The 24,794-nt window shown below is 39.5% G+C and overlaps 1 protein-coding gene across 2 annotated transcripts in view; it reads right to left on the minus strand.

Annotated features, from left to right (window-relative positions):
- Positions 1–24,794, minus strand: part of mphosph8 (M-phase phosphoprotein 8) — a 28,273-nt gene continuing 3,479 nt past the window's right edge. Inside the window, exons 3-14 of one of the 2 annotated variants that reach the window (XM_082509387.1) lie at positions 23,586–24,602; positions 23,299–23,395; positions 21,253–21,501; positions 20,999–21,121; positions 20,589–20,677; positions 8,579–8,719; positions 8,322–8,408; positions 7,978–8,132; positions 7,614–7,765; positions 6,023–6,147; positions 5,539–5,622; positions 1–3,877 (exon numbers count right to left, since the gene is read on the minus strand). In XM_082509387.1, coding sequence (XP_082365513.1) covers positions 3,836–3,877; positions 5,539–5,622; positions 6,023–6,147; positions 7,614–7,765; positions 7,978–8,132; positions 8,322–8,408; positions 8,579–8,719; positions 20,589–20,677; positions 20,999–21,121; positions 21,253–21,501; positions 23,299–23,395; positions 23,586–24,602 — 2,361 coding nt within the window. In that variant the 3' untranslated portion in view covers positions 1–3,835. Of the gene's footprint in view, positions 3,878–5,538; positions 5,623–6,022; positions 6,148–7,613; positions 7,766–7,977; positions 8,133–8,321; positions 8,409–8,578; positions 8,720–9,477; positions 13,566–16,134; positions 18,362–20,588; positions 20,678–20,998; positions 21,122–21,252; positions 21,502–23,298; positions 23,396–23,585; positions 24,603–24,794 lie in introns of those variants that run through there. The other variant, XM_082509386.1, reaches the window with a different exon arrangement.

The following is a 24,794-nucleotide window of genomic DNA, read 5'->3' on the forward strand; positions in this document are numbered from 1 at the left end:
TTTGTTTTTTTTGTTTTTAATATTTTTGTTTAAAGACTGCCTTTCCAAGACAGGTTTAGCTTCATGCATCTTCTTTTAAAACTCTCAGGGATTTTTTTCTATCCGTCCTCTGAGTGGTGCTGTTTCAATGTACTGCCATCTTGGATTTAAAAAAAAAAAAAGGAATTTGGTGGAGATTCCAGGTGTCTCTGACCAAAAATGACACACATTTGAGCTAAAACAAACAAACTGTCATCAAGTGTGAATTAGATCAATTTGTAGAAATGTTTAATCATGCTAGGTTTTAGTTTTACAGCACTGATATTAGCTGCATGCGTTTATACCTCCCAATGGCAAACCTCTATCATCCATATACCTTCAACTGCTCAATACTTATGAATAAAAATCATAATTGAGATGACTAATCAAAAAAAAAAAAAAAAGTGCAAATAATGCAAGTCCATGGAAAAGTAAGAGAAGTATGAAAGGCAGGAGAACATTGCTTATCTTTTATAGAGGAGCTTTTATACTAAATATTGTACAAAAACTAGGCAAAAACATGTATTAAGCAGATGACTTATCATGTACAACAACCTTATTTTTCAGACTGAATAATAATAGTAATAAAAAAAAACAACTTTCCATATAATGAATGAAACCCAGCAGTGTGTGCAAATATATGCACACATTTTATTTAGGGCAGAGAGACGGCCTCAGGTAAGCAGCACCTCTACAAACAACAGTGAACTCTTTCACACAAACAGTGCATCTATCTGCGCAAACATTCAGAGCCAAATAAAAAAGTCAAAGTCAAAGTGAAGCGACTGTACGGGTAAAGGAAGGTGCCGACAAGGCGGTGAGAAACTGTTATACAGAATCAGGAGACAGTTCTCATCATTAAAAACAAGCTTCCCATTGCTCTGAAACAACTAAAAAAAACCAACTCTGCGGTTTAATCATTACTGCTGTAGTTTAAAACATCTTTAATGGTCTGAATCCTTCCTTTCATCTGTTATGTGAAAGTAATTTAGCACTCCTGAAACTGACCACAAATGTGTAATACATTAAAGTGAACACTTCTGCTCTAACACTGACTGACTCACAAACAATCATAGTGGTCACAGTCACAGTAATAGCAATACATGTATTTTGTCCTTATGTAACTTAAGTGATGGTGGACTTCACTGAGATGCTTTACACGTCAGAAGCGAGTTTATGGAGGCTGTTTGTTTTTTTACTCCAATTTGCAATAAGTGGAAACCAATCACAATGTGGGAAGCTGGAAAAAAATATATCAAGTAACACAAAACATCAGAATGCATTTCAAACCGTTTAGCTGAAATTGTAAAACAGAAAACCTCAGCGGTGATATCTGAGCTAGATCTGTCTTTGGCTTTTCAGATATTCCAGTTTCACGTCTTCCTTCGTATCGTGCTCGTCTCTGGTATCCGACACCAAAACACCTACTCCATGTACCGATTCCTCACGCTGTACTGAGATAAGAACAGGCTACAGGTGTCTTAAGACAGGGTTTCAGATTTGCTCCCTTTTAATGCCGTAAGGTGAAATGCACTGCATGCATGCGCTGAGCAAAGCGAAAGTAGTCAAATTTGAAATCTTATTACAGAGTGTCAGCTTGCTGTAAGGCTGCGCTTGATTTTTGAAGCATCTGGATGCCTATTAAAAAAAATATAGGGAGTCTGAAAGCTGTGACACCACAGGAGCCAGAAGTATGCAGCGCGATTTAAAAAACACTACACCTGACAAGTATATGGTCATAAAGTGACAGAAACACAGAGCAGACCTAAGTTTCTTTAAAACCGCAGATCAAACTGTAGCCAGTGGGATGAGCAGCTGATTGTGAACATCTGTTTTCTGAACCGTTTACCCAGTTCAGGATTGCCGGGAGAACTGGAGCCTATCGCTGCTGTCATAAGGCGAGCGGTTGCCGGTATCTCACACGGCAAAGAGAGAACCAGGCATCTCACATTCACACCTACAGCAAATTTAGAATCACCATTTAACCTAACATGCATATCTCTGGGAAGAGGCCGGAGCAACTGGAGAAAATCCGAGAGACAGGAACGCCCCGGCGGCTGTCAAACCCACAACCTTCACTAACCGCACCACCAACACCGCGCCACCATGAATGTTAACATGCAACTTAAAGGTAAGTTTCACTACTAAGATGTTACCATGCCAACCCTCTTTTCTTACAAAGCCTGTTACAGTGCAAATACAGCAAATCTCTTTTGTTCTCTCGTAGCTACAACATCACCACTAATGCTTTTTGTACCATTGTTAACTTAGTCCACAAAACTGGTAGTTACCTATAGGAATGAGAGATAATAGCAGTAAGTGGAGTCACCATTACAGTATATGCAATGTGTTGAATTAAAACACAATAAAAAAAAAAAAAAAATGTAAATCTGGATATTTTCTTTACTTTCAGTCACTCAGCTTGAACCACAAAGATCTACAAACTAATGTAAAAAGTGAACATTAAGGCAGCATGGAGACATCCAATCAAACAGCACTGCTGCAATTTAAAGACATATTGCTAGCCTGAGCTGGGTTTGTAGGCAACATCACGCAGCTAGGTGTGTTTATGCAGAAGAATGTCAATAACAGATACTTGGATTTGGTATCCTCCAGTTTGGGCTCCTTTAATATCAGATGATTAAAAACAAAGAAGGTTGCTTGAGGAGACTGAAAGGGAGCAGTAAGTAGGCTCAGCACAGCAGTGATAGAGATGGTAAATATGGGGTTCTTCAATGTACTAGCCGGGCAGTTTGAGACATTTAAGCCCAGAGTGTTTTCCTGTACAAACGAAATAAATTAACTCAAAAAGGAACAAAAACATCAGCGGTCATCACATGACACCTTATAACTGCATATATGTATATAATTATATATAGTCTGTACAGAGCAGGAAATATAAACAGCAACTCTGTGCATGGAAGGCAAAACTCTTCTTCATTCACTAAAAACTCTCTAAGTCACACTTTGAAACAACCTCACACTAGTGTAATGACAAGTGGTAGACAAGACAATGGGCCAGTGGATGGAAAATTTATGGATGCATGTATTGTGTCTGTTCCCCAGAATCCGTGTTTAACCTCACACCGCTCTACTAAAGTGAAATACCAACAAACAACACAGACTTAGCACAAATAAAGAGATGTTAATTATTAAGGGAAGAGAACTGAACAGAAATGTTAATATTATTTAAGGGTAGAGTTAGAACATGAAGAAAAATCCATAAAGAAATGTGTTACCAAAAACAACATGCATGAAAAAGATTTCCATTGGTCCAAGTAAAATGCTAAAAACATGAAACCCCCCCCTAAATAAACAGTGATTGAAAATCCCCTCTTCATATTCTTCAAATTCACCAGAATAGACACAATCAACACACATGTCTAACAGATCCACCCCGACAGAAGGTGGAACTTGGAGAAAGGCACGACACAGGTTGACGTCCGTCTTCAAAGCTCCTCCGGTAACAGTTTCCGATCGCCGATAACTGCGTAGTGATGGCACCTCCCACAAAGGACGGACTGCTCAAAGGTTACGCAAGTCTCTGTAAGATCCTCACATTTATGCTGCATATGTTGGCCCTCACCGCGCTCGGGCCTGGTCTGGAGTCAGATCTCATCGCTGAACTTCAGTTGTCAAGAATGTGCACTTCCATCTCGGGAAGCCAGCTTTAAATTTCACCTCACAACAACAACTTTTTTTTTCCTTCTCAGAGGGTAACGTGCTTGGTAAAGTATCTCAGCTGCTGCTCAGAATCTGCATGTGGAATGATGTGTTGTCCAAGCTTGGTATGACATTAACATCATCAGAGAGCGCGTCACTGCAGCTGCACTCTGTACGCGCAGATGAGGAGCTTGACCTGAGGAGAGAAGATCAGACGGAAACGCTGCTGAGATGCTTCGACTTTTGGATCCTCTCTACTTATCAAAAGAAATTCAGCTTTATGATTGGATGACTAACAATTCAAACTGTTTCCTGTTTTCTGCTGCAAAATGTTTTACTTTTTTTGACTCGAACAAATACAAAAAGTAAAGCTGATGATTTGAGTTATTAACATGAAAACCAGCAGTGAGGATATCCTATTGAAAAATACTGTGTGCGTTTCCAAAGTCTGATATTACTTTTTCGCCCCAAAACTACTAAAACACATCAAAAGCAACTGCAAGGTTACAGTGAGGCGTTTCTCCACTGACAGTGAGGGCACAGGAAGATAAAACAGTAAGGAAACAGTCCCTAACAATGGCATGCAGCCTTAGATTGTGCCTGTTTTCATTAATGAAGCTCTTACATCTTTTATAACTTTGTTGAGCGTGGAGAGAAACTCCTTCCTATGAAGGTAGTCGAGGCTATGTCAGCATTTCTACACTCTCTGCTATGGGGAGGAATATCATTGTCATTTCAAAGGGAAGGACTGGCAGTTGGGGTTAATAAGGGAGCCACATTATCAAGAGCTCATGAGCAGATACTATTGCACTAATTAACCAAGTCATCGATATTGAAAATGTAGGTGCTGATACAGGAAAAAAAACAGAGAAGAGATCTGAAAACCTGGCTGCACATTAAAGATAGCTGTCTGTGTAGTTTGCTTCGGAGAAGAAAGCCGTGCCTGTAAAACTGTGTCAAAAATGACGCATTGGCGGTTAGACACTAGGACAGAGGGCTGTGTCGGGGGTCTATACATAAACCAGGAGTAAAAATAGGTTGGGCCTGTGGTTAGGTGTGTTATATTAGACTAAAAGATTTTCCAACGTTAAGAAATTCTGTAGCAGATATGATAGATCATCAATATGGAAGTCAACAATAGCTGAGGACAGACTGAAGAAAACAATGAAATGAACTGAGAGTAACAACTACAAATGAAACCCAGAGCATCCAGTTCATTTATTAACTTACTTATAATGAAACTATATATCAATGACCCACTTTAAAAATGTATACATGTTCTGGGGACAAACTGGGTTTGGATTGAATGCCAGTGAGAGTAGCACACAGACAGGCCCAGGTATCATCTTTGAGGATGAAGTGTCTTCTGTCATGACTGAAAAAGACAAACCCACTCAGCTGCATGCAGTGTCTTTTTAAAAACGGTAAAATCGGAGCGTGAGAGCAAACGTTACAGGATTCTGGATGCTTGACAAGATCAACTCTGACACAAACATAGAAGCTTTGTTATTTGTGGTAGCTGGCTAAACTTAGATTGATGTTGCAGCCAAAAACCAAAGATTGCATTGAAAGGTTTCTGTAAAAAAACAAAAAAACAACTTTGTATATTTCTTTGGGTTGCCTTTAAGATAATGGACATGCCTAGTTCTACACGTAAATCATTAATAATGACCATTTGTGGTATTATTTATTCTTCTTTTAAATCATGAAAAATAAAATCGCATTCCTCAGTTTCAAAAACATTTAGTCAGATTTCCCAATGGGCTGGTTAGAAGCAGTGACCTTTGTATGCCTGATTAAGATGTTTCATATGTTTGTGTCTCACTGTGTGTGTGTGTGTGTGTGTGTGTGTGTCACCTTGGCTGCTGGCGCCTCTGCAAGGCGAATGAAGAGCTTGTTGACGCCTGGATTCGGGCTGAAAGAGTAGATGAAGTGACTATCCTGAAACGTTGAAGGCAAAAAGTAGAAAAAAATAAGCAAAAATTAGCACTGTGGCCTAAATTTAAACGATTTAATGAGGTGAAGTACATTGAATCCACACAGTGACATTAAACATGGCTGCATGGTCTCCTGTGAACTGCTTGTTCATTTGCTCAAAGCAGCAATAGTGAAAAACACTGTAAAGAGAGAGAGTGAGGGTAAACAATAGACAAACGACCACTCTGAATGATATCAAAGGAGGATTTAATATAATAAAATTCCGATGGATTAAAATCGTTTTTCAGTTTTATTTTTGTCGATTTGTTTTATAGTTTATCAAATTTCTCAATTTTATCTTTCATTAATCACTTGGCACATTTTGTTTTTAACCAACTGTTGTGTAATCATCATTTCAACCAACCAGGAAAATGGGCAGCTGGAACTTATCGTTGAGCACCACGGCGTGCACACTGCAAGGTCCGCATAGCCTGGCTGTGATCTCATTCAGGAAGTTGGCGTGGAAGATGAAGAGGAGGATACCTGAACCTGGAAGTAGGAGGGATGATAAAACTTCACAGAAAGGTTCGATTGGAATAGAAATTTATAGCCAACACATTAGTGGGATAACGTTCTAATGACGTTGACATTTGAAGCCATTTTTGCACATCAACTCTGGAAAACGTCGGGGTAATGTTCGGACCGTTCTCATACGAAGGCCCGGACACAAGTGATGTGCAGGAGGTACGATGTTTAGCCTTTGACCATGACCTCAAATGATTTCATTCTGCACTATAACCAGTGCTTGTCACACAGCAACACAATCCATCATTACACTTTGTACTAGCCGAATAGCAGGTTCAGTTTACAGTTTAAGGTGAGACAGTGCAGCTAAAAACTGCACACACTGGTCAATTTTGGGAGTTTGGGCTAATTTGCTTCCATAACAAGTCTTCTTACAGACTAATGGAAAGAAAATGTTCCAAATATGAATTTACATCTTTATTTCATAATACCTCATAATGTCTGCTGGACTGCATTGTATGGTCTATGCCAGGGGTGGGAAACTCCAGGCCTCAAGAGCCAGTGTCCTGCAGGGTTTAGATCTCACCCTGGGTCACCACACCTGAATCAAATGATTAGTTCGTTACCAGGCCTCTGGAGAACTTCAAAAAAATGTTGAGGAGGTAATTTAGCCATTTAAATCAGCTGTGTTGGATCAAGGACACATCTAAAACCTGCAGGAAACTGGCCCTTGAGGCCCGAAGTTCCCCAACTCCTGGTCAATTTACTTTTGCCTTCATGTAATATGAACTGTGGAAGTTTCACTTTAAAGATTGAAAGAGACATACAAATCTGAGTAATCTTTTTATCTTGACAACACCTATTTAGATATGTATGTTCATTGGTAGCATCTGCTCAAGTACCTATTAATCTAAGCTGTTGCAGGTGTAAAACTGTCCTGTCCGCAGTTCCCTCATCTTTGGATATTTTCTTGTGTTTTGTAGCTAAAATTGAGCGTTTGTAAATTACCTTTTCAAATAAATATGTATAAAACATCACAGTTCAAAGGCAGTTTTATTTTCTCTCGGGATGTCATTTACAAAACATTTTATTAATGTCAACAGCCTAAAGGTTTTTAGCTTTTAGATTTATGTTCTTGGAAAGACTTCAAATCAGCAAAATGTTTAAAACAAATCACCTCAATGGTATATTAAAACGTACATAATATGAATCAATTAAGAATTCTAATGTAAGTAGCGTTCATCCTTTTCATCAGTACTCAGTATCTGATGTCTGCAGTGTTATCCTCCTTTTATGCAGTCTGTAAAAAATGTATCAGTAGCACAAAGCTACTAAAAGAGTAGCATCCTTGCCAAGCGTGGCCAGACATGATAAAAACAAAATTCATGAATCTGTCTGGCAACAGAAAAACAGCAAATACACCACCTCTCGAGTGAGGTGGTGTTTTTGCATATCAGGTAATGTAAAAATATGTAAAAATTTGGGGTTACCCTCTGGTTGAGGCTGTGACTTGAAGGTAAAATCCATAGAGAAGTCTGGACCCTCACAAAGCCTGTGGCAGGCCAGAGGGAAGACGGGCTCCAACAGCACCAGACGAGACTCAAAGTATGCTCGGATGGTGTCCTCCGCCACACTGGACAGCCTGCAACATAAATTAGTTCTGTGTAACCAAATATATTTGGTAGTAAAACTGGTTTTACCACTACAGTGCAGGACAAAATTTACTGACATTCCTTTTAAGGATAGAAACCAAAGTAAATGTTTGTCTCTTTAAATATTAATTCACACTATGCTGTCTCCAAAAACATCACCAAACTGATGAAACTATGATGTGATGATGTGGTTAGCACTCACATGCTGATGTGGTCCTTGATGAAGTCACACACCGTCAGGTTTTTGCTTTGCTGGGCGAAGTACATAGCTGTGTTCTGGTGTTTGGACAGGATGTTGCAGTCAGCTCCATACTCCAGCAGGAGGCGCACAACATCAGCGTTCCCTCTTTTGCATGCCTAAAAGGAAGGACGTAATGAACTTCTCTAAAGAAACCTCATACTGGTACACCACAGGTAAGGACTATAAAGTAAATATATAATTTCTGACTGATCTGCTATGAAACAGCACCATTTGTAATCTGCATGCAAACTGTAATTTTGCACTAATTAAAACCAAAGTGACCGTTAGTGTTTGTCTAGTGTTACCTTCATCAGCGCCGTCTCTCCACTCAGCGTCTGAGCATTTACATAAGCCCCGGCCTCCAGTAGGATTGCAACAGTTGTCAAACAATTCTGGGATGACACAAACGAGAATCAAGTGTTTACAAGATAAAACAAAAGAGGCAGATGCCTTTATTTCAGAGTCTTTGACTGGTTTGGCTTTCACTGAGAATTTGAATTAAAATTGTATGCACAGTATAGTTAAAGGCTGCAGGATTAACTTACATAAAAGATAGAGTTACCTTTTCAGCAGCATGCATCAGGGCTGTAGTGCCGTTCTTCTGTCGTTTATTCACTCTCACCCCCTTTTTAATCAGTAACCTGAGGATGTCATCCTGCCCCCCTATTGCTGCCAGCATGGTGAGGGTCATACAACTGCCATCCTGCACACAAACAGATAGACACAGAACTAAAACAAAGGCTGTAAAATAAGCTTTTTACAGACCTGCAGTGGAGTCCATTGCACTGTATAGAAATGCCTAAAAAGTGAATTACCATGTGCAGTTTTCTGGGCATGATTTGTACACAACACTGTGAAGAGAAGCTCCTTGTACAATGCCCCATTTGCAAACACAATGAAATCATTATTCGTATAATAATAAAGTTATGGTGATATCCCTGCTAAATACTTACCAATCCCAATTTAGATACTAACCAGTGCAGCCAGTCAATATAGTTTTAGTTAGATATTTACCATACACCACAAACTGTATATAACACCGGCTTGTTTTCTTAATCTGAAAACAAAACCTAACACAGTTGTATCTTAAACCTGCATTCTTTTTGATGACTAACGCGACCACCTTAAACAATGGATGACGTTACAGTGGTCATGTCTATCTTGCTGTCTTGAGAAGTACCATAGATATGATTGTTTACAATTTTACTTACAGAAGACTAACTGCTCAACAGGCAGCTTTTGAAGATGATTAATAACCTGCTTATCAGTTTGCAAGTTTAATATCAATACCTCCTTGTGCAAAACTGAAGCTAATATAGTATTACGTTGTGATATATTTACTTGAACATCTTCACAAAAATATGGGTTAGAAATAGATTTTTTTTTAATGTACTTATATAGTCTCAATATTAAAAAACTAAACAATAAAAAAAATACTACATTTACATATCTGCATGACAACAATAATAATCAATATTTACTATAAAAAATGTATTTAGAAAACACTTAATACAGCCTGTTTACCAAAGTAGCCTTGAGATTCTAGGAATACGTCGACTTGTCATCGCACTGCTTTGGGCGATGAAATGTTTTGCATTTTTATACCATTACTTTTGCACAGAGTATAGATTCTTTTGACCCATATCTGGGTTCGTCTGCTGCTACAACCACACACATCTACAACGACCTAAAGTCAGGCACTGAAATGTGTACAAGTGTAACTGGCTTGTGAGGCTTACTTGTTCTGACATTGTTTTTTTTTGGTAATTTTATCATCAAATCAGCATTTTATTACGTGGTTTATGACAAATGCATGCACCTTGAGATTTCCTGGAGTTTCAGCTATTTTAATGCTGTTTAGCAATAGTTACTTTGCTGACATATCGATTTCAGATATTGAACATGTGTAACATGTTTGCACGGCCACTTTAAACATCAAAATATGTGACCAAGTATAATTTTACTGTTAGCATGAGTATAAAATAGTCAGGTTTATCAAATCAATACAGCTGCAAACCTTCACCCAACAAACGGGAAATCAAGGGAAATCATTTAACACTTGTCACCAGTTTTAAAATTTTAAGCCAAGAAGCATTTTATTGTACAAGCAGATTTTTGATATGAAGTATTAACTGAAGGCAACATGAAGACTAATACATAAAGTGCTTATACAACAGCAATAAAAACAATGTAACTTCTACGCAGGGAAAAACATTAGTTTTGCAACATTAAACAACAATGGTAGTGCCTGAACAATCATTTGTATCATTACCATCAATACCATTCACAGATTCATCTTCCAAATACAGCTGTATATGTAACTACTGGTATACACTGTAACACAGATGTACCCTTTTTAACAAGGCGGCAACAACACAGGAAAGACGTGATGAAAATCACATGGCAATGTGCTATCTAACCTGGCTGTGTAATCTATTGCAGTCAGTCTTATGTGTGTCCAACACTAATAGCTTTGGTATGAAAGGGCGAACACTGGTTTCTTAAAAACAGGTTCACTACAGCTACTATTGATCTTAACAGAAAAGCTTTTAAATGTGAATGAAAGCAGCAATGCTGTCCAGTCTTTGAATATTTACTGGTAAAAATGACTCAAGATTACATTTTCTTTGCAAATGTCCTGACTATGGCATCTACAAAGTTGACTGACCTAAATAACAGATCATCAACACCACAACTCTTGTTGAATGTCCAGTCTGAAAGAAGCAACACACTGAACGTGAGGAAGTGCTTCACTCATTTTTTAACTAAAATGTGATCACTTTGTTTAGTCAGTCTCCAAACCTGTATCCATCACTCTGGGCTGAACTAACCAAGCCACAAATTCCTCCTTAAAATGAAATGCGAAATATACTTAGAAACCGTAAACAGAAACGAACATCCTCATCCTCTGTCTAATGTCTGCTAGACAATTATGCATACAGTATATTGCCAAAAGTATTCAGTTACCCATCCAAATATTCCAATCACTTCCACGGCCACAGGTGTGCAAAAACGAGCACCTAGGCATGCTGCTTCTGCAGGTATTATGACAAAGTGGAAGCCAGTGGGAACGACAGCAACCCAGCCATAAGGCAATTTGTTCTTGGCAACTGGATATTAATGTTATAAACATCTAGAAAATAAAAACATACTATAAAGTAATGTAAATGAGTCAAATGTAGTGTATTTTAACTAAAATTAGAGTACACTAAATACAATTAAATGCTAAAATGCTATACACAGTCACTGTATGGGTATACAAAAATACAACACACCTTTTAGGCAGATTGTTAAAGATAAAGATAACAAAGTATAATAATAGATAAGTATTAAGTGGATCTTTAAAGAAAGAAAGTGCTTTTGATATTTCAGCTATAGATACACACAGCTCCTAATTCTCTATTATCAGCAAGGAAGGTATATTATTACTGCTGCAAGCTATCTACAATATATGCTACTGGCTAAAGCAGGAATATAGTACACCTGGGCTTGTTTGGGTAAACGGCAAAGTAAATCTATCACGCTGGACGGTTTCACTGCAAAGGTTGCTGGTAGGCTTTTGATTTCTAATCACCAAAACACATTAAAAAATGCTACTAAAATTGATACAGGCAGTAAGACGGATGCATAAAGTACATGTCAAAGACAAGTAAAAATCCCCCTGTAAATGCCCAGAGGCCATCTTTGCTCTAAAATGGGCTGCCCTGTCCACAGTGGAGGTGGGATTTCCAAACAACTCTTGGTGTTATCATTTTTACAACTACAGTGTGGGAAAGCATATTTGGGTGGCACTACTTGTCACCCAAAAATGATTTCACTAGTGAAACATTACAGGCAAAAATGAGGTTCAAGTCTGCTAAACGATCACAAAACTCAATTAGAATATTTCCTAGAGACAACCTGACAGTGTTAGATAGTATATGCATTCTAAGCTTATTCTCTTGTAAGCCAAAGCTACAGTACAAACATCCCTAATTCCACCCATTTAGTGTATATTTGTGCAATTGATTGCTTAATTTATACTTGAACGTGATCCGGGATACTCTGGGGTCTTTAATTTGAAGAATAAAAGGGCTGCCTATAAATGTCTTGTGGCTACGATGGTATGTTACACTAATTTCCATCAGTTTCATTTTTATACCTTATACAAATTGAGGTAAAGTGATGTCCCTCTCACATCTAAGACCTTGCTGATAACGTGTGGTTATACTGCATGTCAAATAACGTTTACAGGGACAGATAAACAGGACCATCCCACTCAGAGTTTGAATTATGAGTCTCTGGATCTTGTCCTCCACTTTGTTTGGATGCAACAGTATGACCTCTTCTTTTGAGTGACTGAATAGAATTATGTACAAAATATTTGACCTCCCTCCATGTTCTGCTGCTTAAGGCAGGTTCAGCAGCTAAACACGCATCGCAGTCCTTTTTGCCCGGCACTTTTACCAGCTTAGAGAAGTCTCCAAGCTGTCGCCTCACTGCTGCCTGTTCTTCCTCACTCCACAACCTTTTGTTTCTTTTTTGAGGCTTGACAGCTGGATTGATTTGTTTTCCTGCAGAAGACATAGGCGCATTTTCAGATACCACCGGACTTCTGTCAGAAAGACTGGGTCCGTGGATTGTTGGGACAACCTGTGCAGCTGCAGGGCCCCTCGATGGGCTTAAGGGGTAAGGTGGTGAACTTGAATGGTTTAGAGGTGTAAACGAAGACATAATAGGCCTACTTCCATCATTAAGTGTTGAGAATGGATTGACCATTGGAGAACTTACAGTATTTAACTGTGTGAATGTAGGAACCATTGAGGTACTTGGAGTATTAAGGGAGGTAAACGAAGGAATCATTTGTGACGTTGTAGTGTCCTGTGGTACATACACAGACGGAGGTGGCATGTTTGTAGCATTCTGTGTATATGAAGGAGACAATGGCATAATTCTGCTGTTTTCTGAAGTGTATGGAGGAGGCATTAGGGCATTTGTAGTGTTGTGTGGAGTAAATGTAGGAACAACTTGCGTATCAGTAGCATTCAATGGTGTGAAAGTAGAAATCAATGGTTGACTTGTATGGACCATATCTGTACTAGATGAGCACAAGGATGCGTAACTTGAAGTAATCTCTTGGCAGAATGGTGATGCATCTCCCAAGTTGGTTGCTGGTGGCGGCGGCGGCATTGTCATGCAACAATTTGAACTTTCTCTCAAGTTATCTGGGTCGACTGTTGTCATAGTACACACAGTGCTTGTGTCTTCCAAAGTTGTCTTTGTGGTTTGGACTCCAGCTTTTGATCTCTTTGGATTCAAAACATTAAGGTTCCCCTCAGACTTCTGTATGTTATTTCTCCTACGCATTGTCTGTAGTGTGTTGTGTACATAGTTTTTAACGTCTGTCCAAGATCTTCCTCCGAGATCTGGCTCAGCAGCTATGCAAGCATTGCACTCCTTTTTGCCCGGAACCTTCATCCTTGTGATAAATTCACTCAAGTAACGTTTCACTGCAGCCTGCTCATTCTCACTCCAAGGTCTTCTTTTTAAAGCAGGCTTCTGTGCAGTTCCTAAAATGACAAATATTGAGAATCACTGCTACGCAAGAGATAAAATCTTTATCCAATTTAGAATGCAGTTTTAATTTTTTTGTTTTTGCTTTATTGAACCTGGTAAATTTTCTGATCAAGACCTTGTAATAGAGTACAGGGTGGGCCATTTATATGGATACACCGTAATAACATGGGAATGGTTGCTGATATTAAAGTCTTGTTTGTGGCACATTAGTATATGTGAGGGGGCAAACTCCTCAAGATGGGTGGTGACCATGGTGGCCATTTAGAAGTCGGCCATCTTGGATACAACTTTTGTTTCTTCAATAGGAAGAGGGCCATGTGACACATCAAACGTATTGGTAATGTCACAAGAAAAACAATGGTGTGCTTGGTTTCAACGTAACTTTATTCTTTCATGAGTTGTTTACAAGTTTCTCTTTGTTCACAGCCATTGACATGTCGAAGAGGTTAACACGTGAGGAGCGGATCGAAACTGTGTTGATATCTGGTGAACGCAGTAACCGGGTCATTGCAGCAGATTTCAATGCAAGACACCCTACGAGACCACCCATCTTCCATGCTACAGTTAGCAAACTGCTTGCTAAGTTTCGTGAATGGTGAAGTTAACAAACAAAACCACCGCTATTGGTCTGACACTAACCCACAGTGGATGGATCCCTCCAAGACTGTTGGAACAACAAAAGAGATGGTTTGGTGTGGTATATGGGGTACAACGATAGTGGGTCCATTCTTCATCAATGGAAACCTCAAGGACACTGGATATTTGAAATTGCTACATGTGTTTCCCTCTTTATGCACTGAAGCTGGCACGTTCCAGCAAGATGGTGCACCACCACATTATGGGTGCCAGGTCCGAGCATTCCTAGATGAACAGTTTCCTGGAAAGGGGATTGGTCGTCGTGGGCCAGTTGAATGGCCCCCAAGGTCTCCCGATCTGACCCCCTTAGACTTTTATCTTTGGGGTCATCTGAAGGCAGTTGTCTATGGTGTGAAGATACGAGATGTGCAGCACCTGAAACTACAGATACTGGATGCCTGTGCTGGCATTTCTCCTGCGGTGTTGCTATCAGTGTGTGAAGAGTGGGAGAAGAGGGTTGCAATGACAATCCAACACAATGGGCAGCACATTGAACACATTTTATAAGTGGTCAGAAACTTGTAAATAACTCATGAAAGAATAAAGTTACGTATAAACCAAGCACACCATTGTTTTTCTTGTGACATTACCAATAAGTTTGATGTGTCACATGTAGGGATGGGTACCGGTGTCCGGTGCCATGATGGCACCGGTTCTGACATAAACGGTAGTAACCAGACCGAAAAGCAGCGCACATTTCGGTGCTTTATTTCGGTGCTTTTTTTTCCTGAGCTGTGATACACTTCTAGCCAATCATTTTACGTTTCCCAGGATAGTAGGCGGGGCCAGGTACGTACGTTCAGTTAGAGCAGAGCTACAGATTAAAAATGTCCAAGGCGAAGCGGTCAAAAGTCTGGCTGTACTTCACAGCAAAATATGCAAACTCAGCAGCCTGCAACAAGTGCTTTAAGCTGATACTGTGATACTGCCAAAGGAGGTAGCACCTCAAATCCGATGAAACACCTGGCGACGCATAGCGTTTTTTTTAAAAGCCGAGAAATGCGCCGTATTTGATAGCTTGCTGCGAGACCTCACACTGTGCACGTTGGGTGGGTTGCCAGTTATCGGACCCGGAGCAACAGCCCCCAAAAACCCGAAGAATAGAGTCCTGGCCCCTAGCCCTACCAGTGTAGCAGAAATGATGAGGATGATGATGCAGCAGCAGCCGTTCTTCTCTGCGTGAGTAGCTTAATGTTGTTCGAGTGTAATTTACGTTGAGTAGGCTAACCACGTTATTACATTAATGCATGTAAGGTGAACTAGCAAACATCATCATAGCTACATGCGGCTGCCCTCTTGTTTGATGGCAGATACTCCCTTCACCCTGGACAAAAAGGCTAAAATGACCAAAGAAAAAGTGGGAAACAGCTGAACATGAGAGGTTTTTGGACAAAGTTTGTGTTTTTTTTCCATTGTTTAAGCACTGCTTCCAGCCAAGAGTGATACCATATATGCCCCATAGCTGCAGAAAAGGCTAACATTGTTATCTTTTTACAAAAAAACAAACAAACAGCTGAACATGAGAGGTTTTTGGACCAATTTTGTGTTCTCCATTCTTTAAGCACCGGTTCGAGCACCGTTTAAGCACCGGCACCGTTTCAAAAGTACCGATTTGGCACCGGTATCGGATAAAACCTAAACGATACCCATCCCTAGTCACATGGCCCTCTTCCTATTGAAAAAACAAAAGTTGTATCCAAGATGGCCGACTTCTAAATGGCCACCATGGTCACCACCCATCTTGAGGAGTTTGCCCCCTCACATATACTAATGTGCCACAAACAGGACTTTAATATCACCAACCATTCCCATGTTATTACGGTGTATCCATATAAATGGCCCACCCTGTACAAAGGTCAAGAACAAAGTAAATTGACTCAGAGAGCAGCTATCAGCTATATTTTGATAGAACAAAAAGGTACTTACCATCTTTTGCACTGCTGTCTGGAAGTGATGGCAGCGTTCGATCCATCTTGAGCAGCTGTTTGCTCACTTCTTCTAGCTGGGATGCGTTTTTTAAGAGTCTGTAACACTCCTGGCTGCTCTTTCCCAACAAGTTGGCCACTTGATCCAGTTCATATTCATTAAGGCTCATTAACTGCCAGGAGCTGGCAATTTGCTCTCTTAATGACGAGGAAAGAAGTGCTTCTGGGTTTTTAACTCCACATTCCATTGCAACCCGTCGGAAACAATCCAACGCTCGGATGAAGGATGGACCTTCAGTCCGTGCAAAAAGGTATGGGTTTGTTTTTGACACACCCGCTCGTTCTCTATTTTCAACAAGCAAGTCAATAGACAAAACCATGCGTTCTGTTAAAAGAACCAGCATGTTCCTTCCATACTGACCTTCTAATTCCAACCTGGTCAAAGCGGAACCAAGTTCTAGCTCCAATTTTGTGCTTTTCCTTATTTGATCTGCAGAGGGCACAAATATTCCTTTGCTCTTTCTCTGAATGTAAGTTTGCAAAAGCAGTCTACCAATATTTCCTACCCTTCCTCTGTTGAACAGACAGACATCAGCTAAAGTTGCTTCACTGAGCTTTTTCCACGTTGACAAACTAGGACTTTCTTTCAGCTCCTTTCTTGTTTCGTCTCCTTCCTCTGTGATAAACCTGTGAAGTTTCATCAAGTCTTCTGTCACAGTTGATTTGTCCACTTCCACTTTTTTGACTTCTTGCTTTAGAGAGGAGGCAAGTGTTTTGCGAGAAAAACACTCATTCCATTTTGTATCAAGAAGTTGTATGAATTTTTTCACTTCGCTTTCTGATTCACTGTCCTCCGTCATGCGACTCTCACCAAATGCAATTTCTGCAGCTCGTTTCAAAGAGTATCCAATCTTTGTGACAAGGGAAATGCTTTTAAACTTACTGGAACTGGGGTCAAATCCACTAATCCTTTTGACCCCTTGAACAGCTAATTCAAATCGGGATGGCAGACATATTTCATGCAAGTACTTTACACTCCTGTCCAGCTCATTTACAGCAAGCACAAATCTACCCAGTTCCCTCATTTTTTGTGCAATGTAAGCAAACTGAGACTTGTCATGCTCATATTTAACAGACAATGCATTGCCATATTTACAAATAAGCGGGTCGTTTCTGATATGCCTCGAGATGTCATCTTGATGCATGATGTGGATGATTTCCTCACAGCCTCCAGTTAAGAACTCTGACATTGGAAGCAGCCGGGAGGCAGCACTGTGACCTCTCGTTCTTTTTGTTTTCTCAGTAGATTTATCGTCTCCTTTTCTAGCTTTACATGACCTTTCGTGTCTCCATAAATCAGTTTTGCGATAAAATGCAAAACAATGTTGACAAGGTAAGAAGTCACGAACTGATATGCTGGGTTTCTTGACCTGTTTCTTGGTCACAATTTCCCCCTCGCCACTTTTAAGAACTTGGCAATTATGTTCATAATCTCCTCTATTGCGAATTTGATCAAGCAATGTCTGTCTGACTTTGGAGCCTTTTGGAAAGTGTATTGCATGGGCAACATCCGTTTCCTCCGCATGTTTCCTTTCCAAATGCTTTGCAAGTTGAGCGAAAGCCATTTTGCAGTATAAACAGAAGTGTTTCTTGCATGACTCTTTCTTCTCTTCATCCAATACGCAAGGTGTCATTTGATGCAATTTCTTACAAGTCCTTAGACTTGATCTTGTTGGTTCTCTCTTTTCCACAGTTTTTGTGCAGCGCCGTAATCTTTTAACCATTTCTTTCGTACTTGATGCAGATAGAACCATATCTGTAATACCTCCCCCTACATCTCCTGGCTCGTCGCCTGAGTCATTTGTTTGCTTTAGGGGGTTTTGTTTATTTGACAGCACTTGATCCGAATGATCAAAATTCAAACTAATTTTACTTGACAAACCACCCATTGTGTCATCTGACGTCTCGTTGTCTTCTCCATCCTTTTGGTCTTCCTTTCCTCGACTTTTCTGCTTGGTAGGTGAACCGAATGCTGCGTTTTCTGATTCAGTAATATCCTTATCATTTTTTTGATCATCCAAATCTTGTGGGATATTTTCTTTTGCAGTGCCTGCTTCGTTTCTTGCACTTTCAGTGTTAGAAGTCAATCTAAGAGCATCACTCGAACTTCTCTCTTCAATCAAGTTCCTCTCTCCTTCAAATGACTTCTTCTCACCAATAGTACTCGCCTGTAAAAGAACAAGTATATGTAAGACTCAGAGCCAAATCAGATCCCATGAATAATTTTGGTAAATTTGAAACACAGACTCTTGGAAAAAATGTAGAAGGGGATGCTTAAATTTGTTTTTAATTTTGGTAGATAAATGGTTCTGACATTTTTTTAATCATTCATATATTTTTTTTACTCCTGTTTTAGCACATCAGCACCACGGCAATGCCCCCAACCAAGATCCAGGCCCATTCAAACGAGTCAATATGATGGCCCAAGGTTTAGTAACAAAACTCCCTCCTGACACCTCAAGTCTCACGTACAAAAACCACATGTGACCCATTCAAGTATAGTTAATGGCTTTATTGGATCAAGCAGCGTTTCGACATCATAAATATCTAACCAAGTATATGTAGTAATGGGGTGTTTGATGAAATGCTACATGAAGAAAACAGAATGTGCACTGACACTAGACCTACATCCCTGGTTTGGAATAAACAAATAATTAAAGATAAATTTTTGCTGGGCATACCAGTATTTTTACAGAGCTCACTCGTAATATAACACATCATGGCTTCATGTAAAATATGTTAATACCATGTCCAGCCATTCACATAATAACAGTCACTGTGAATTTTGTCATTTATGCTTTCAAATGTTTGATTTAAAAGAAAATGTAATAAACGGTGGCTACAGGTGCATGCTGTGCATATTGTGTTATGGTAATGACGATGATACATATTCTGAAAGCATACATTATGTACCTGATTCAAAGAGTTCATCTTGTCCAAGCGCTTCATGTCTTCAGTGTCTTCAATCACTGGCTTGTTCACTGCAATGTAAAATGATATCACAGTCTCTAAGGTGCACACATTACAATTTACATAGCAATTAATGACTGTTAGGTCTAAGTTAGCACAAATTTAAAGATCCATTTTAGAATTCAAAATAGTGCAGGGTGGTGGTAGATAGGATTGCATGCATCGAGATTTTAACCACATAAAATACAACTTCATTAACAATAACAATAATTTATATACACTTATAATGGCTCTCTGTCCTACTGAGCCTTGAATTAAGATGGTAAATTAAATAAAAATGCTCCTGAACTTGCTGAAAATACCCAGGAATAAGAGTTAATTTAATCACATCCACCTCTGCCATATTCTTTCTACTGTAATACTGTAGTTCAGTCTGAAAGTACATAACATGGCTCTGTAACTCAAAGCTACACAAGTATAATTCAGCTTTAAAACCCTACTAATTACAACAGTGTAGGCTCTGCTATATAAGAAAACTTTTATATTATACTTTATAGTATTACACTAGCATTTCTAACAAGTCATATTTATGTTTAACAGCTTTTGAGACCACATCCTTACCTGGCTTTGTTGCAGAAGGTGCTTGGAGTTCAAGAAAACATCTCAAGGAGTTGGATCATTGGTGGACAGTAAAAAGTAAAGTCTTTGGATGCGCATCTTGAAGAAAAGATTACTTGGAGCACAACACGAAAAACAAAATTGTTCTTCCATCTAAAAGCGACGTATAGTTGTCTCATTAGGATGCTTCAGACGCGTTGGGATAAGCTATTTTTTTCACGTTTTCTCAACAATATTTTCTTTTACTGCTGATTTACTAAAACATTTGAAATATCGGATACAAACTCATTATTGTAACAGACAGGGAAAATTGTTAGTTTATAAGTAGCAGTTTTATGTCATAATAAACATCTTTTTGATATTTTTGTAAGAAGGGTAAAGACTGCTCAAAGCAGCTAATATTAGTTTATATGTTAAACACTGTTTAAAGTGTCAAATATGCTTTTAACGATGGTTATGCCTAATGTTTTCCATTTTCCATTTATTTAAAACAATGGTTCTTCTTTCGTAAAACCAAATGTAATTCTGATGCAATGCTAATTATGCATTTGTAACTGGGGGAACTATAGGGGAAAATATTAATGTCTATAAGTGTCATATGTGACAGACATAGCGTGATAGACCATAGTCACCAACTGAATTCATATATATTTTTAATAACAATGCAATCCCTTCAAAACACACACGCACACACTCACTCTTGGGGCCAACCAAGGTGCAAGCTGTGGAATTCTTTAAAATGTGTTTGTGTCTTAGATTTGAGTGCTCAGAGTCTTGAGATATATAAAAATCAAAAATATATTGAAGTAGGGCAGAAACTAGCGAGGAAATAAAACAGACAGCTGGGTAATGTTTATTAGAACATACCTCTTGGTCCAGATTGTAGTCCTCTTTGGAATTAAGTGCCAGTTTTACAGCCATGTAATCTCCACTTTTTACAGCATCTCGCAACTCATCTGGCAAAAACAGGTGAGGAACAAATGAAGTTTAGAGAAAGTGGACATTTAAAGATCTCACGCTCATTTAATTTTTCTTTCTTTTAAATGCCTATTTATTCAAATCTCATAGATCCTCCTTAAAAATGATGTGACCTACTGTGGACACAGAATTCTTTTTATTACAGTCACGGACATAAAACCGTTTTTCTCCATGTTTTTGGTAAACTGCACTCAGAACGAATAATTTGGATGGTAAACAAGTTGTGGTTTTCTCATGGCTTGTTGCAACTAAAAGCAAAAGTCTTCTAAATACCAAGATAGTCATCAGGAAACACTCACTTGGTGACAAAGGTGGACCTGACAAGATCTCATCCTCTCCGTTAAGATGTTTCTGGAAATCATCCAGAGTCATCCAGTCCAGATTAAGGTCCATTCCTAGACTCAAAGTGGCCTGGCCCTTGTCTGTAAAACACACAATGCAGAGATCATCAACTGGGATTTCACTCAGAAAATAAATCTAAAATCAATGCATTTGACAAGTGAAGTGTGAATGTCATATTTGGAGGCATTTGTTTAGCCAATCAGAAACATACCAGATTTGTCAGTGCCCTCTGGTGGGTCCTGGGTATCATCACATGCCATAAAGAGTCTAGGCTCACTGTCCTCCCTTTTCTTTCTCCTGTCATCAGAAGGGGTTCTCCGCTCCCAGCTTTGCCGCTGTGGTTCATCTGTCTTATCCCTACGCTCCCGGGTATCATCTCCAGGCTTTGATTTCGCCACAGATTCCTCTTCCCGCTCCTCGGTGTCCAGGCTGAAGCCATAACTCTGAACTGGTCGCGAAACTGACATTGAGGGTGGCAGACAAGATAAAAATACTTTTTGAACAACGTGTCATAAAAATCTAAGACATCAAAAAAAAAAAACAGCTTGTTCTTTTATTGTTCCTATTAGGAGTAGACCTAATACTCACTTATAAACCTGGCCATATGTTGGAATAGAAGAAAAAAAGGTTTGAAATCTCAGGGAAGCCCATACATGTCAATTTAAAGAATAAAAACGTGCAAACATGGAGAGTGTGCGCGTTTGTGTACACACACTCAAATGCTCTTGTTGCAGTTCCTGGTTTTATGCAAGTTTGCTAACAAAGAACTACAGTCTGTCACGTTTAATTAAAAATACTAATAATGAATGAGCTAAACATAGCTATTTTTAAGCTATTTGTGATTACTCTGATCGTCACCAAGTCCTGAGATTCCTGTCAATCACTGCGACACACATTCCTGACACATTTTGTCTTCTGAATTAGAGCTGGTCAGCAGACGAACTATATAAAATACACAATAATAAATAAAATAATAACTTTTGATTGTTTGACAGATCAAATATTTGACCAACACATCTGATTTTTAGAAAAGACGTTTCTAATGCTGCACGTTATGCTCCTGACATGCAGCAATCTGTTACATTTACTTTAAATCTTTTTACAATACAAGGAGGTGCTGGATGATACTTTTTAAATAACAAAATGCTGCTAATTTAAACCCTTTTTCTATGATAACCATTTATACAGCACAGTTCTTTGTGTTCATTAAAAGGCAAACTACACCCTGGCATAAAACACTCGGGCAGGAAGGGGTTAAAGATGCAAAGACATGTAGACTTTGTTTTCACACACCATAGTCTATTAGAGCTCTAGGTTTACATTTCTGTGATCTGCTCTCATCTGGGGCATGTACTATGAAGCAAGTTTAACATATTCAGGATCTATTTTCCTCATCTGGCTTCACTAACAGAAAGATCAGCAATCCCACTAAGAATTCACTCGAAGATGCTTATCAACTCGATGGGGATTCCCAATATGGCTATAAGCATGTTCACATAAAAGTGAAGCTGCTGGCACCACAGGACCAATGACAAGCATCGAATTAGCCTGCTGATAGCAGAGCGGCTGGTTTTACAAAGGAAGGATAAAAACATAATATTAGAAAATATCAAGAGGTGAGACACAGAATAGAGACTGAAAGCAACACAGCTGCTGTAGATAAATAAGAGGTGTGTTTGAAGGGAGCAGTTTAGTGTTAAAAGCGCTGTTTGAAGGTGCTTTGGTCACAAAGACCTGAAAAGACTGGAGCTACTATATTGATAAAGTTTAGCTTATTTGAAGGCAGGAGAAAAAAAAAAAGCTAGCAAAAATGCTGACTTTGTAACTTAACAGAGTATCACAGCTGTGGGAGAATCTGACAGATTACAGTTTTTATTCCAGAAAGACAAACGCTTTAGGTGCTCTTACAAAGTTTTAGACTATGATTACTATCCGTGCACTGGGGTCTCAGCGATCTCGCAGGAATGGTGACACCGTTTTCTGGAGAACTGACTGATTGGTATATGGTGGTATTTTATACCCTGGTATAAAAATTAACCATCTATTTGGGTTAAACCCTCACAGGCCTCTGGAAGACAGAGCTGTTATTAGAGTTTTATTGTAGGGCAGTAACCTCCTTGGCCCTTTAAGGTCAATTTTTGGAGACCGTATAGCAACTAGTATTTTTTCCTGTCATGGATAAGGTCCTTTATGCCCAGCGGGATTGGTCTGAAGCCACATTGTGTTAATCTGATTCAAGTTCAAGTTTCATGCATACCATCTGATTGCTTGGGCCTCTCCGTCTTCTCCGGCTCTTGTTTCTGAACAGGAGACTCTTTGGTTGTTTTGGGAATCTTCTCAATTTTTCCCAATACCTAAGTGTTGGGACAAAACACAACAACAACAAACTGTTAACACGCTGCATTTCTTTTTTAGAGGAAAACCTCTGAGCTGCATATCCTGTTTAAAATAGCAAAGAACATCATCTGAAAGATCACGTTGTGTTTTTTGGTTCCATTTATGAAATACTGGATGACAAAGTTAAAATAGAAATAAAGTATACACCTTTGTGGGTTTGCTGCTGCTCTTCTCTGTGGTGGGTTGATTCCTGCGGGGGGCGCGATCCTTGGCCTCGCAGTTTAACAGGAACTTTTCGAAAAGGTTAGTTGAACCTGTGGTGTCCTTCTGTCCCAATATCTCGTCCTTGGTAACTTCCTCCTCCTTACTCTTGGTGACACCAACAGCTGTAACAGAGGACGAGGACGACGAGGACGATGTAGATGGGACTTTGGGTGGTGCAGACGCGCTCTCCTGCCCTTTGCTCTTTGCTTTCTTATGTAGGGTGGAGTTGTCACTGGAGTCTGATTGTAGCGCAGTATCCTCTTTTGCTTTAGAGCTATGACTCTTCAGTTTTTGGAGGCTGCTTTCTTTCTGAGCAGAATCTGTCTTTTTGTTCTTTTTGTCGTGGATAAGGTCCTTTATACCCTGCAGCTTTACTTCCCACTTCCCCTTTTTTTGTCTGGACTTGTCGTCCAAACTGGCTTTTTCCACCGATTTTGTTAAAGTCTCAGTTGATGCGGAATCGTCCATTTGGGACTCTGACGGGCCTTCGCTCACATCATCTTCCAGCGGAGCAGCGGCCTCGTCTTCAGAGGTTTCGATCTTCCTCTCTTTCTTCCCCTTCTTTTTCCTCCCATCGTCGCCCTTTTCTTTTTTATGCTTCCCTCCCTCTTTTCCTCTTTCTTTCCTGTGTTTCTTGGAGGGAACAGGGTCATCCTCTTCCGATTCAACCACACGTTTTTTTGATTCAGTCTTTCTCTCCTTGGGTGGAGAGCTTGGGGTTGGGGCTCTGCCTTCTTCCTCATCGGTTTCTGGTGCCGGTAGGGGCCTAAACTCTTCTTTCCGCTTGTCCTTCTTCTTTTTCCTTTTTTCCTTAAGATGCGATTCTTCCTCCTCCTCCTCCTCCTCTTCCCGGACTTTCTTCTTCTTTTTCTTCTTGACAGGTGCCTCCGTTGGTCGGTCTTTGTCGCTGTCACTTTCCGAGTCAGCATCAAACACGTCACTCTTTGGAGGCAGAGGTTTCTAAAGAGAGAACGGGAGGGGAAATATCACATTTTGGTAATAGATATTACTTTTTGACCTTCTGACTTAAGGCTCTATAATAGTTTGTCATAAGTAATTAGAGGTCAATAATACTGCCAACAACATTTTGCCCCTTCATTTTCAAAACGATGTCCAGACAGGTGGGAAAATAACATCGATAATAATCTTAAT

The sequence above is a fragment of the Aulonocara stuartgranti genome, assembly GCF_965226115.1.
Source record: "Aulonocara stuartgranti genome assembly, chromosome: 16".
Taxonomy (NCBI): Eukaryota; Metazoa; Chordata; class Actinopteri; order Cichliformes; family Cichlidae; genus Aulonocara; species Aulonocara stuartgranti.